Here is a 13545-nt window from a genome sequence, read left to right as displayed (position 1 = left end):
ATAAGCAAAGGAACAATTATAGCCCTTTTTTATTTTAATTAGAAAAGAATAATGTAACCAGAAATGATGCATCTCAGTGAAGATATAAAAATGCTAAAGCTATAGTCTAATTAAAAGCTGACTCTTAAAAAAAACCTGTCAATAAATATTTCATTTTTGGATAAAATTGCAAGCATAGCAGGCAAAGTGAAGAACTGATAGATGGCTGGTCCATCCCTTTGACATAGTCTTGGTAGCTTAGAGCATCAGACTTGATGGTGCAGTCTTCAGATCCTGGTGGTTTCCAATGTTTTTTTCTCATGCTAGTGAGAATGCAGAGGCCCAGACACCCTGCCTTTACTAGAAAATTGGCACGATCTGATTCAAAGACCAGGCATGGCTGATTCAAAGTTAGGATAAAGATTTTCCATTTGCAGGATTAGGTTTTCTTTATGGTTCCAGTTCTGAAGAGGAAGAACCTGGTCCTCCCTTAGGAGATGGGGAAGGAATGGTCCTAGCAATGCCTGGTGAGAAGTAGTGTTGGATCAAGAACAGCTTCAAGAACATTTTAATTTGGAAATCTGCAGATGCCATTGCATGATGCTGTAGGTGCTGACTTGCTGTTAAGATCTTCTGTCTCTCCTTCTTGCCTTGATTCTACTGGAGTGGGCAGCCATAATAAATTCCTACTCCCCTTTTTTCGGACTTCAGTGTGACTTCATTCTTTTGATTTATAATTTGGGGAAAGGATAGAAAGGAATATAGAAGACATAATGGATGCTACTTATCTTTAACCATAAACATGTACTTTCATATTGGTACAATCCCAGGTCACCACCCTCCCTCTCAATTTTTAACAGTCTTAAACATCTGCAATTGCTTTAATCAATGTTATCACCATCATTAATAACATTTCATTTCATTCAGTCTAACCTGAAAGTAATTATTTCATGCTGTGTCTTGACGACTAAGATAAATGAACTCATTTTTGCTACCTTTGTTCAGATTTTTCTTCAGAAGTAAGAAAATCTCTTTTTAGTGATACTAATGGTACTGCTCAGTTGGCAAAGACTGAATTCAATAGTACTAGTAGATATTAATAATAGAACATTTGGTTGAAAGCCTCTTTCATTTTTCATATTTTTTTACAGACATAAATGGGTATGTCTGTAGAATGTATATGAACTATTTATTTCAGAATTTTTATATATGATTATATTGTGAACCAGATGGTGTGGTATTTGAATTTAATAAGTACATTTTTTTCTAACATTCAAGATCAATAGAGGTTGATCAGTTCCTAGCAAATGAACACCTAGTTATCAGATGAGTTTTAAAATAAACCACTTAATATTAAGAGCAATCTGTATTAGGATAGACTACTATAGCCTATGCTAGTCTACCAATGTTGGTCATGCATTAATACTTATATTTAAGTTGATTCTCTTAACAGAAAGATCAATACCATCTGCCACATAAGAGATAGAAATTTTATTCATAATTATTTTTTTAATTCTCTAGTAAATCTATTTTTGATATTTCTATTTAAACCAGACATATAATTGATTTTATTATAGACCTACTACATTGACCAAACTATAAACAAGGAGGAAATAGGTACCACAACTTCCCTCACTTTTTATTAGTCCTTTATGCCACCATTGTTACTTTATAATGTACAGTACTTAATACTCCTGCCTCCTGTTATTTTCCCAACAACAACCTGTGAGGTGGGTTGAGTTGACAGAGAGTGACTGCCTCAAGATCATCTGTCAGCTTCCATGCCTAAGGCAGGACTAGAACTCATAGTCTCCTGGTTTCTAGGCTAGCACCTTAACTATTACAACAAATTGGCTTGGAAAGCTCCATTGTGGGTGCCCAATTGAAGTGCCCTTAGGCAATTCTCATTCATTCTGAGTGGAGTTGTGCAGAATAACTTTTCAAATGATTGTGTCCTAAGCATATCTGCTGATCACTGAGGGCCAGAAAGTTTCACTGATTATTATCAACTTAACCTACTTTTGCTAAAATCAAACTCACTGTCGCGGTTTGTGGAACATACACTTCCATACCATGTTACTGTTATTGTTATCACTATCCCAAATAAATCCATTCTTTATCGAAGGCAATGGACCATTATTTACCACACTGGTCCCTTATTTCAGGGATTACAGTTATGTGCATGAACAGATAAAACGTCTAGTTTAGCAAATGAATTGAAGAATGAAAAAGAAATAAGCAGAATAAGTAATGTCTCATTTATAATTACAAATTTGAAATTGTACCTTTTTCTAATGAGAATAAATTTTACCTTCTGTATTTCTGCCATTTTTCCTCCTGTAATTGGAGTGTGATATCTCACTTCCCAGTAAAAGTTATGTTTCTGAACATGCATGTGTGCTTGTTTGAGAGAGAGAGAGAGAGAGAGCCAGAGGAAACAAAACTGATGGCAGAAAAAGTCCTAGTGGTCCATCGAGTCTGCCCTGTGAGGGATTTTTTGTGTGTGTCAGATGATGGACATGTGTTTATCTCAAGCATGTTTAAACTCAGTTACTGAGGACTGACCCAGTACCTCTTCTGGAAGTTGGTTCCAAGCTTCCACTATTTGTGAAGCAATTCTTTTTTAAACATTACTTTTGGACTTCCCTCCTGTTGGTTTGAGGTTAGGCCCTTGTGTTCTTGATTTTTGTTTAACGTTTAAAATATTTCCTTCTAGAACCTTGTTTGCACCATTAATATATTTAAAGGTAGTGTGGTGTAGTGGTTAAAGTGCTGGACTAGAAGCAGTGAGATCCACATTCTAATTGTCCTTTGTGCACAGAAACTGGCTGGGGGACTTTGGGCTGGTCACTCTCTCTCCTCCTTAGACTGGAAAGTGAAAAACTCTCTACCAGTCAGCACTGAGCCCAGGGTGATAGATGATTGCCTGTAATCTTCCACGATGATTCATTCTGCACTGGGTTGATCTGGGATGCTGATGGTGCTGATTTTTTTTTAATCAGCTAGATACCTAGTTGATTAAAAAAAATCCCCAGAAGGGATGTGTTTTTGGTCTCTTATACCATATAGTATATCTTGCTGGCTCCTTTCCAGTAATATTGGAAAATGTATTTATGTAAGTGCACTGTCTCTCTACATATACCCACTTGTGAATTCTAAATATTCATTATTTACTGTAGTTCAAAATGGCTGTCATACGATGAAATTTCTTATTTAAAACTTGCTTCAGTATTGCCCTTCCTGATTTAATTTCCTTTATTTTAATAGATCAAAGGGAATGAAAACTCAGTTGAATCCTGGTATATTTGGGTCACAGCAAAATTTCAAAGAAGATAAAGCAAAACCTGTGAAAGACGAATATGAATATGTCTCAGATGATGGAGAATTGAAGATAGATGAATTTCCAATTAGAAGGAAGAAAAACACCACGAAAAGAGATTTATCATGTAAGACTGTTTCTACTCTTGTGTAAATTATGCTATTCATCACAGCAAAGCAAAAACAAAACAAACTTGAGATGAAGATGACTTTTGGTTCAAAGTAATGACTACCAAAGTCTCTGTGTGGCCCTTAAGAGTTGCAAAAGTCAAGTCACATATTGTTGCAGGTGTGAGTCTTGATTGTTTGGACAGTATTATTTTTCCCTCAGCTTTGTTTAACCTATTTGCAGATTTGTTATATTTTGGGAATGATTCAGTACATGTGCATGAAGACCTTTTAGCTAAGGGCGCATGTGTAGAAATGAAATATTGCCAGGGTAATTGGAAATAAATTTTAAAAATGAGATGGATTGCCTACATGCTGGTTTTTTATTTAGTATTTAAAGCTAAAATCTCTATTTCAATTTCGTCCTAGTTTTATCAGATAAAAAAGAGACCACACAGCACACTCCAGTGAAGAAGCCAAAAGTGGAATCAGTATTATACAAGGTATTTCTCTCAGTGTATAATTATCCTCATATCTAAAAGGATTTGTGCCACTTACCAAAATTATAAGCATACATTGCATATTTTTTGCTTTTAGACACTGACAGGAAAAGTAACGCACATTTCTTTCCCCGTAGAAATTAACATCTGTCTATAAATTCAGTAAAATAAATAAATAAATAAATATGCTACAGAGAGTTCTATTCATTTCTCTTGCAATCATTCCTTGCAGTCTTCTTCAATTCAGTCCTCTGGAATGGATTTGTAGCCCTAGGAAGAATCCATTCCATCAAGTGTCTTTTCCAGTGATGAATAAGTATGTTTTTGACACAACACTGTATTTATCATTTGGTTACACACAAAAAAAAACCTTCTCCAAACAGGGTAGAGGAAGTTTTCTGCTGACACTCTGGGTATCTATTGCAAGTCAAATGTTAACTATGTTATGCTACCGGTAGTTGGATGAGTGATTTGACTGGTTTATGGAAACAGCTTCAATCTGGAATCTAGTGCCCCTCTAGTGGCCTTCAAGTAACACAGGAGTTTTTCTTTTTCTCCTCTTTCTGGTGCAACCAACCCTTTGCTCCTTAATAATAATTAATTAATAATTCTGTGAGTTGGAGAATCTTCAGGAACTGGATTTGAGGATATAGAGCCAAACAAGAATTGTCTTCTTAATACGTCAGCAGAATTCAATAGAGACATTTTAGAATCTTATCTTTCTAGATTATTAAAAGTAGTGTTTATTGTGGAAAATCATTTTTCTAATAATATCTTGTCAAATGAGTCCAATTAGTACAATTTTTATTTATTTATTTATTTAGCAGGTTTATATAGCTGCCCATCTCACAGAACATGATTCTGGGCAATGTACAACCATAGTGAGAACCAAAACAGTGTAGCAATCATTAAAATACTAAAGTACAAATAAAAATAAAAAATAGAAAAACCAAGACAGCGGGAAAATACTAATAAACTTTTACAATGCAACCATCTCCTAGGCCCCCCATGGGTTTATTTATTTATTTATTTATTTATTTGTTCTTATATACCGCCCTTCTCCCGAGGGACTCGGGGCGGTGTACAGAGTAAGGTAGGTATACAGATTGAACAATAGTGAAAAACAATAGTAAAAACAACTGAGACCCCAAGAGCTATCAGGCCAGGCCGGACTGCTGGAACAGGTAAGTTTTTAAATCGCGCCGGAAGGTGCGGAGTTTGGGGGCCATCCGGATTTCAGTAGGCAAGCAGTTCCAGAGGGCTGGCGCACCCACTGAGAATGCCCTCCCCCTGGGGGCCACCAGCCGACATTCCTTGAGCGGTGGCACCCTGAGGAGGCCCTCTCTGTGGGAGCGCACAGGATGGAGGGGTGTTGACGTTGGCAGAAGGTGCTCCCGTAGGTAGTCCGGACCCATGCCATGTAGGGCTTTGTATGTCATTGTTAGCACCTTGAATTTCACTCGGAAGGCAACCGGAAGCCAGTGCAGCTCACGGAGGAGAGGTGTGATATGGGAGTATCGGGAGGCCCCCAAAAGTGTCCGTGTAGCTGCACTTTGCACCAGTTGAAGCTTCCGAGTGGCTCTCAAGGGCAGCCCCATGTAGAGAGCGTTACAGTAGTCTAGGCGAGAGGTCACAAGTGCATGGGTGACTGTACGTAAGGCATCCAGGTCCAGATAAGGTCGTAGTTGGCGCACTTCTGGGTTCCCAGAAGTCACTGGAAGAATCATGCTTATCCTTTCTGGAAAGTTAAAAGGGGTTATTCCTTATTCAGATAACCTGGTCCCGTGCCATTAGGACTTTAAAGCTGAAAACCAGCAACTTGAATTGCATCCAGAAGCAGACTAGCAGCCCGCATAGCTCAAGGACAGAGATGTGACATGCACCACACTGTCCATGCAGTCGCACTCCACAGCATCTGAAGCTTCTGGATGCGTTTCAAGAGCAGCCCTGTCTAAAGCATGTTATAGTAATCCACTCTGGAGATGATCAGGGCACGAGTGACTGTGTGTTATACTCTTTTCCTTTGATTTTTGCAGAGTGATGACTCCTCTGATGAAGGTTCTCTTCACATTGACACCGAGGCCAAGCCAGGGCGCAATTCTAAAGCGAAGAAAGAGACTGCAAGTTCAGCAGGCATTCTAGATCTTTTGCAGGCAAGCAAGGAAGTTGGGGGTTTAGAGTACAACAGCAACAGGTAAGTATGCATAAGGATGGTCAACCTCTTTCTTTAAATAATATGTATTTATAATATTTATTTGATTTATATAGCTGCCACAAGTGGAGCTGAATATCTTATAAAGGTTAAAACATTAGAGAGCCCACCATATGTGAGTGAGTCCACCTAAGAATAAACAAAGACCATATCAATCACAACAGACTCAAATGCCTGGGGAAACATCCAAGACTTCAGTATACTGTGAAAGTTTAGCCAGGTTGGGAAATGCTGTTCTACCACCATAGTAATAAAAATCCTGTTATATTTTAAATAATCTAAATGAGAGAATATAAAAATCAATTTATGTAGCAAAATATATATTATTCATTTGCTCATTTTCCTAATTATTGGTTCATTGAAAGGATGCACTAGATAAAGTTGGCTTGAAAAGCTCAGGAAAAAACGTAGACAAATCTGTTTTTTTTCAAAGGCGTTGCTGAAAGGTGCACATGGATTCTCACAGGTAATCTAAACCTCCTTTTCCTGTCCCAATCAAGATGCACAGCCTATCTCTTCACATTTAAACTGCATTTTCTCTGCCTGTAAATTACTCTTTATATCAAAAAATGATGGAGACTATTGTGGCATCTTAAAGATTAGTAAATATATTCAGGCAGAAGCTTTCCTGAGATACCTTCCACTTCACTAGTTCATTTAAGGTTGTTCAAAGTAACCTGAATTGTTCAGTGAAGAATTAAAACCTGTTCCTTATGAATTACATTTCACATAACACAGTTTAGTGGTTAAAAGATAACGTTTTGAGTAGGTATAAAGATTTAACCAGTTTTGGAAGATTCTTTTTTACAATGTATCATATACGACCCTTAAAAGCTAAGGCCCTCAGAACCCAGTCAAAGAACGCCACAATATTATAATGATTTAATGTAGTTGTCGGGAAGATGATTAAATATGCAGGAATAATTATATGTATTCATTTGATACAATTTATGTTGCATTAATATAATTAAATTTGGGAGGCTCATCTGATTCGGTTTACCTTTTGAGGTTCACCCTCAATATCCCACTCAAAGGCAAATGCAAATCTTAGCTCTCCCCACTTCCCAGTCTAAGTTAGCTATCCTAGGGCATTACCTTAGTTCCAGTATTTGTAGCTTAACAGGGTGGTATGTGCAACCATTAGTAATCCATTGTATTGATGATCTCTGATTTGTTAGGACAATTAATTTGACTAATGTATATTTTTTTTATAAAAGGGATACTTTGCTAGGCTGCATACTGTATTTATCTCACAATTAATTTCAAAGTAGGACATTACAAGTTTGCTTCAAACAAATTATTAGGAATAAATAACATTCCAGAAAAACTCAAGTTATAAATCATTCTGTATTTCATTGAGAAGCATTTCTAAATCAATTTGGAGTTGGTCAAGGAAATCTGACAGATGTTATTAAATCTTATGTTTGAGAACTTTGTGGACAAAATACTCCTTCCGTTGTTGGAACAATCCTTTGTACCACAAGTGTCTGGTGGCTGAGCTTTACTGCACTACAGTATCCCACAGTGTATGGGGTTAGCCCTGTTCTGAAGCAATTTAGAAAACTAAGACAGCGGTTGATCTGATTGCCCAGTACTCATCACTACACATGAAGCAATTTTTTCATCTGAATAGGTTTCTATATCAGTGTAGCCCTTCTGAAATCACAAGTAATACCATACACAAAGATGCAGGTATTGATACTAGATTCATAGCTAGAGAGATGCTAGATCTTCCTGTAGAAAGCAAGCTATACTTTGCAAATTGGAACTGTATTTGGAGAATCTCCAAACAGACACAAATTTGTGGACCTGTGCTGTAGAAATAATATATCAAGGTATAGAGTTCACCAAATCCCCCCCTCCCAATAAGGTTTCTAATACTTTTATCACAGTCATGTTGCTTTTCTGAATTATTCTGAATAAAGTAGATTCTTGATAGAGCAGAAATAGAAAAACAAATGGACTGTGTCTAGATAAAAGAACTGGAATAATTTTTTTATACTTCACTTTTAGAGAAATTATTATTTGTAATGCACTGGAATTTATATTGTAATTATGTTCTCTTTGCAGAGAAATGTTTTTTGTAATTACATATAGAACTTTTTAAAAATTACATATGAGGCATGAACTGAACAGTTAAAGTTTCTTTATTCAAGACAAAGCTGGCAGAATGACAGAACTAATCATAGTTTTGACACAGGTAAAATTAGATATAAGTATTTTTTTACTGCAAAAGCTGCATTTTGCATACTTCTCCTCTCTATATACCTTTTTAAATTTAGTTAGTACTAACTGACAAAATAATAGTGCAACAGAATCATATACAAAAGCATTAAAGGATCAACACAAACTTATATTGATAAACATAAGAATAAAAAGAAGAAGGGGCAGTGGGTGGGTAGGCCTGGGAACCAAGTTATAAACAGAACAAATTGCTCAAATATCTTCCTCCTCACCTTTTGTAGACTGTCAAATTGTGACAGTCAAGACTTATCACACATATGTTTTAAAATCTACGATTATGTTATTATATTCAGCCATAGAACCAATCTTAATGATGTGTAGAATTCGGCACCAGCCATTCAGTACATATATAAAAAAAATCTTCTTTCAGCATTTGCTCTCATTAAAGAAAAATATATGCTAATAATCACTAAAAGTACAAACAGGGGATATGATTTTCCAGGGTTTAATAATTGTTTCCTGTTTTATATTTCACTTTGAGCAGATCCAGAATTACTAACATGCAAATATCCTTAATGAAAAACTCATTGGGCGCAATCCAATATAAACATTTCTTGCACAGATCTTATTGATATTAAGGAAATTGTTTAAGAACAGGGCAACAGGATATTTAAGCCCAAGGCAAAATGACAGGCAGTTCAGTAAAAATACAAAAAAAAAACCCCAACAACAACAACACAATCCTTTAGGAGACTCTTCCATTTGAGTTCGTGCTTGAATGCTCTGTCACTTTAAGAATTTGTAAAGAACTTGGGTTTCCCTCTGCCTGCCCAGCCACTGGTTTTGATCAGATCCCACAATTTATTTGCTACACTCACCTTCCTTTAGGCAGTTGCCCTCTAATTTTCCCATTTGGTAGGCAACTTTTGATGGTCCATTTACATTTGATTCAAGGTTTTAAGAGAACTCTCTGAGAAAACAAACAAATGTCTTAAATGCTCTTGGAGTTGATGATAGTAATAAAATCAGGTTTGCTGATTTTTGGCATAGCACTAGAAAAGGGACAAACTCCTTAAAACACCAATGTCATCCAAAAGTGATCCAAACATAAGCTGCTGAACATCGTAGGGTGCTTTTCCTGAGTCTGACGCATTCTAGAATAGGTAGATATTGGCTCTCTTTTCACTAATTTCTCTTCTGAATTCATTTTCTTAATTTATTTATTTATTTATTTTATTTTAGTTACATTTATATACCGCCCTATTCCCTGAGGACTCAGGGCGGTTTACAGGAAATTAAAAAATCCACCATACAAAAGTTAAAAAACCAAATTAAAAAATATTAAATTGACCCTGTATACTTAAAACCCCAATTAAAATTTCTCCTCAGCCTGGGCCCGAGAGCTCAAAGAGCCAGGTCTTCAGGCCCCGGCGGAATGATCGGAGGTCGGGAGCAGTCCTGAGCTCCACCGGCAGCTGGTTAATGAGGGGAAGCAAGTGCTCACCCATATCCTGTCTTACTAAAAAGAGCTACCGTTGCTGTTTTCATTTCTTCAGGGCTCCTCACAAGAAAATTATAAATACAGTGGCATGGACGCTGATACATTAGCATGATACAAAGCTCAACAACATCTCTTTCTGCAAATATGAATGCAGGCTGACTCTTTATGGGCAGCTGTTTATGCATTCAAAATAAACAATGATGACGACAGGCACAAAACTCCCTTTCAATCAGTAATTTGCAACACCTTTGGTGGAAATAGTAGCCAGTTGAGCCTTTGGACTTTCTTTTCTTTTGGAAAAAAATTCTTCTAGATCAGAAATAGATCTCCTATATGCATTGCATGTCTGAAATCCCCCCCACCCCAATTTCTAATAATATTCTGAGGCTGTGTAGGCCAATATAATAATAATAAGTTGGAAGGGACCTTGGAGGTCATCTAGTCCAACCCCCTGCTCAGGCAGGAAACCCTATACCATTTCAGACAAGTGGCTGGCCAGTCTCTTCTTTAAAACTTCCAGTGTTGGAGCATTCACCACTTCTGGAGGCAGGTTGTTCCACTGGTTAGTTGTTCTAACTGTCAGGAAGTTTCTCCTTAATTCTAGGTTGCTTCTCTCCTTGACTAGTTTCCATCCGTTGCTTCTTGTCCTGCTTTCAGGTGCTTTGGAGACATTTACTTTTTTTTCTTGTCAATACTTCATGGTTGATTTGAAAATATATAGTAGTATGGTTTGCTTCCTTGCTGAAAGAGCCAGCTTATAGTCAACTTCAGTTTCTTCACTGACTCTGGGACATTAGGTACTAGTGTATGTTGATATTTAGTTGAATCTTCCTCCCGTCCCCAGCATTTTCTATGGCAATGGCTGTCACACAATGCCAAAGCATAATAGAGCCATTTTCATCACACACACACACACACACACACACACACACACACACAGAGAGAGAGAGAGAGAGAGAGAGAGAGAGAGACAGACAGACAGACAGACAGACAGACAGACAGACAGACAGACAGACACAGACACAGACACAGACACACAGACACACACACACACACACACACACACACACACAAGTGTATCTTGTGTAATTGTAGCCAAAGCAATTATGGTTTTATCAGTCCAAGGATCTTTGTTTTAAAACATTCCAGGCTTATCAAGTTTTTTGTCGCATATTTTGGTTAATGGTTGTTATGATGGAGTCAGAGGAAGTATTTCCTTTATTCATGCAGATCATTGTGGAATCAGCAACATTGCAGTGTGGAACTGTAAACAACTACCCCAATGGCATCTGGAATTATATTGTCAACTGCAGTGATCTATAGATTGTGTGTTGCAGATCTGATCTGCAGTATTTGAAGAGATTTTTCTTGGACTTTCATTTCTTGTCTTGGTTTCAAGCATTACATGAAAATTTCCATTTTCCTACAGTGTTTCTCACTTGGAAAAAACTAATTGGAAATATTTAGATAATACTTTGTTAGAGTAAATTGATAGAACCTATTGTTGTTGAAAATAAGCAAAACAAGAGAGTTACAGCCAACCAAAATGAGAGATTAGGAGGAGAAAAATATGTGCTTCTCTCTGGAATTGTTTGTCACCTATTTCATCCCTTTTAACAACTTACTTTGTAAGAAAAAAAAATACAATAGCGAATTTAGCAATGCAACACCCATTCTAGAATTTTCATGACAATTGTATATGTATTTAAATATAACGGATGGATCCAATTAAAATATTCAATTGATAAAACTGTTTCTTTCATTTTTTCTTATTCTAGAAGAAGGAAATGTTGAAAGTTATTGTAACTTCAGATGGGAGTTGAAAGTACTCTCATGTTTCAGATGGGCCTCTGAAATCCCTTTTCCTGCTTTCTATATGTTTCTCTCCACAATGTCTAATTTGATCCTATACATTTGCCTATGGTGGTGGTGGGGGGGTTGATCTGTTTGACCTAAGAAGATGGTGGAAAAAAGCCACACATATTACAGTGGATGACTTAGATGCAATTTTTAATATTATCTATTTATTCTATAACTCCTATATTAGCTTTAATTTTGAATGGTTTCTCTTTTTCCTCTTTCTTCTCTTTTAGTCAACCACCTGCATCTCCCAGCACACAGGAAGCTATCCAAGGGATGTTATCAATGGCAAATCTCCAGTCTTCAGACTCTTGCCTACAGCCTTCATGGGGCACCAATCAAGCTAAGAATAATTCCATCTCTGCCCCCAATTCCAAAAAATCTGGAAGCAGCAATAGCAAAAATGCAGGCAAACGATTGTTGAAAAAGACTGCAAAAAACAACATTGATATTGAAGATTATGATGAAGACCAGGACCACTTAGATGCCTGTTTTAAAGATTCTGATTATGGTATGAAAATCCTGCTTAAGTTCTCCCCTGGACAATAATTATTGAAAGGCAGTGAAATGTCTGAAGGTAGCTCTTCTGAAGCTGAAAAGGGTAGCAACCTGTTTCTTTGTCAAAGTTTCTGAGGCAGAGAACCAAAGGTTTGCCAGTGGTCTGTCCTACATAGCTGATACGAAGTGAACATTACATATGCTCAGATGCTTTCTCTTTGTGACACCGAAAGGGGAGTTTGCTACAAATTTTTCAGATGAGAGATTTCAAATTTTCAAAGTAAGACTAGCTAAAACTTAAGTTTGAATGAGTGTTGAGCCTTAATGATACATGAGTTGTTTGAAGGAAACTAAATATCAACTCCAAGGTGTAAGATCTGCATATTGTCTGATTAACAGTTCCCATGCTTATCTTCTGCCTTAACTTGATAGCAAAATTATAGAGAATTATGTAAGTGGCACTCTAATTCTGTATGGCTTGCTTACTTGGATAGTGTAAAGGTGTTTGACCCAGGACTTTTTATGTTGTACACTGCTACAACACTGGGTTAAAAATTCAAATTATTTTTCCTGTGTGTAAGGATAATTTCTGATGCCCTGGCATAAAAACTTACCTTTATGTTGATTAAAGCAGATTCCAAGAACTGGGCATCTGTTAAGTTCAGAACGACCACTTTAGCTTAGCTATGCAAAACAAAATTTGTTTTCCCATGTTTTTGTTCAGGAAAGTTATTGCCCTTATCAACCATATAATTCCAGTTGAGAAATGTGTAGACAGATCCCTCAGAGGTACTCTTCATCAACCTGTCAATTTTATGTATCGTATTTGACAAATTTTAAAAAACAGCTTATTTTGCAACATGCCAGTTCAGATCTGGGGTAAGGGGGGGGGGAAACGGAAAGTTGTGCACCACTTTTAAAATTAATGATTGAGTGATTCAAAGCACTTATTAGAGCTTCATCAGAGTTAGAATAACTTCATTTTTTACTGGATTGATAATAGTACAAGGAAGAGCGTGATGGCTCAGTGGTGAAGGACACTGAGCTTGTCAGCTGGAACAGAGTGAGCTTCTATTACTAGCCCCACTTCCTGCCCACTATCAGTTCGAAAGGATGCAAATACAAGTAGATAAATAGATAACACTTTCGTGAGAAGGTAACCAATATGTTCCTTGCTATATAGTAATGCTGGCCACACGATCACAGCTGGCTTGGCTAACAAACAGAGATGATCACTACCCCATAAAGTCAGAAACAACTGGACAGGGGAAACCTTTACCTTTATCAGGAGAAGGAGAATTAGTTTGGTGTAGTGATTAAGACACCAGTCTAGAACACGGGACAGTGAATTTTAGCGCCCCTTCAGCTATGAAACATATCTATGA

The 13545-nt window shown here is 37.0% G+C and overlaps 1 protein-coding gene across 1 annotated transcript in view; it reads left to right on the top strand.

Annotated features, from left to right (window-relative positions):
* PHF2 (PHD finger protein 2) overlaps positions 1 to 13545 on the top strand; it is a 145433-nt gene that overhangs the window by 118214 nt on the left and 13674 nt on the right. The window contains exons 15-18 of the mRNA XM_081318063.1: positions 3247 to 3425; positions 3835 to 3908; positions 5942 to 6099; positions 11896 to 12173. Of these exons, the coding sequence (XP_081174189.1) occupies positions 3247 to 3425; positions 3835 to 3908; positions 5942 to 6099; positions 11896 to 12173 (689 nt within the window). The remainder of the gene's footprint in view (positions 1 to 3246; positions 3426 to 3834; positions 3909 to 5941; positions 6100 to 11895; positions 12174 to 13545) is intronic.

Source organism: Vipera berus (genome assembly GCF_964194415.1).
Source record: "Vipera berus genome assembly, chromosome: 2".
NCBI lineage: Eukaryota > Metazoa > Chordata > Lepidosauria > Squamata > Viperidae > Vipera > Vipera berus.
Note: the sequence above shows the minus strand (reverse complement) of the source record. Positions and strands in the feature narration are given on the sequence as shown.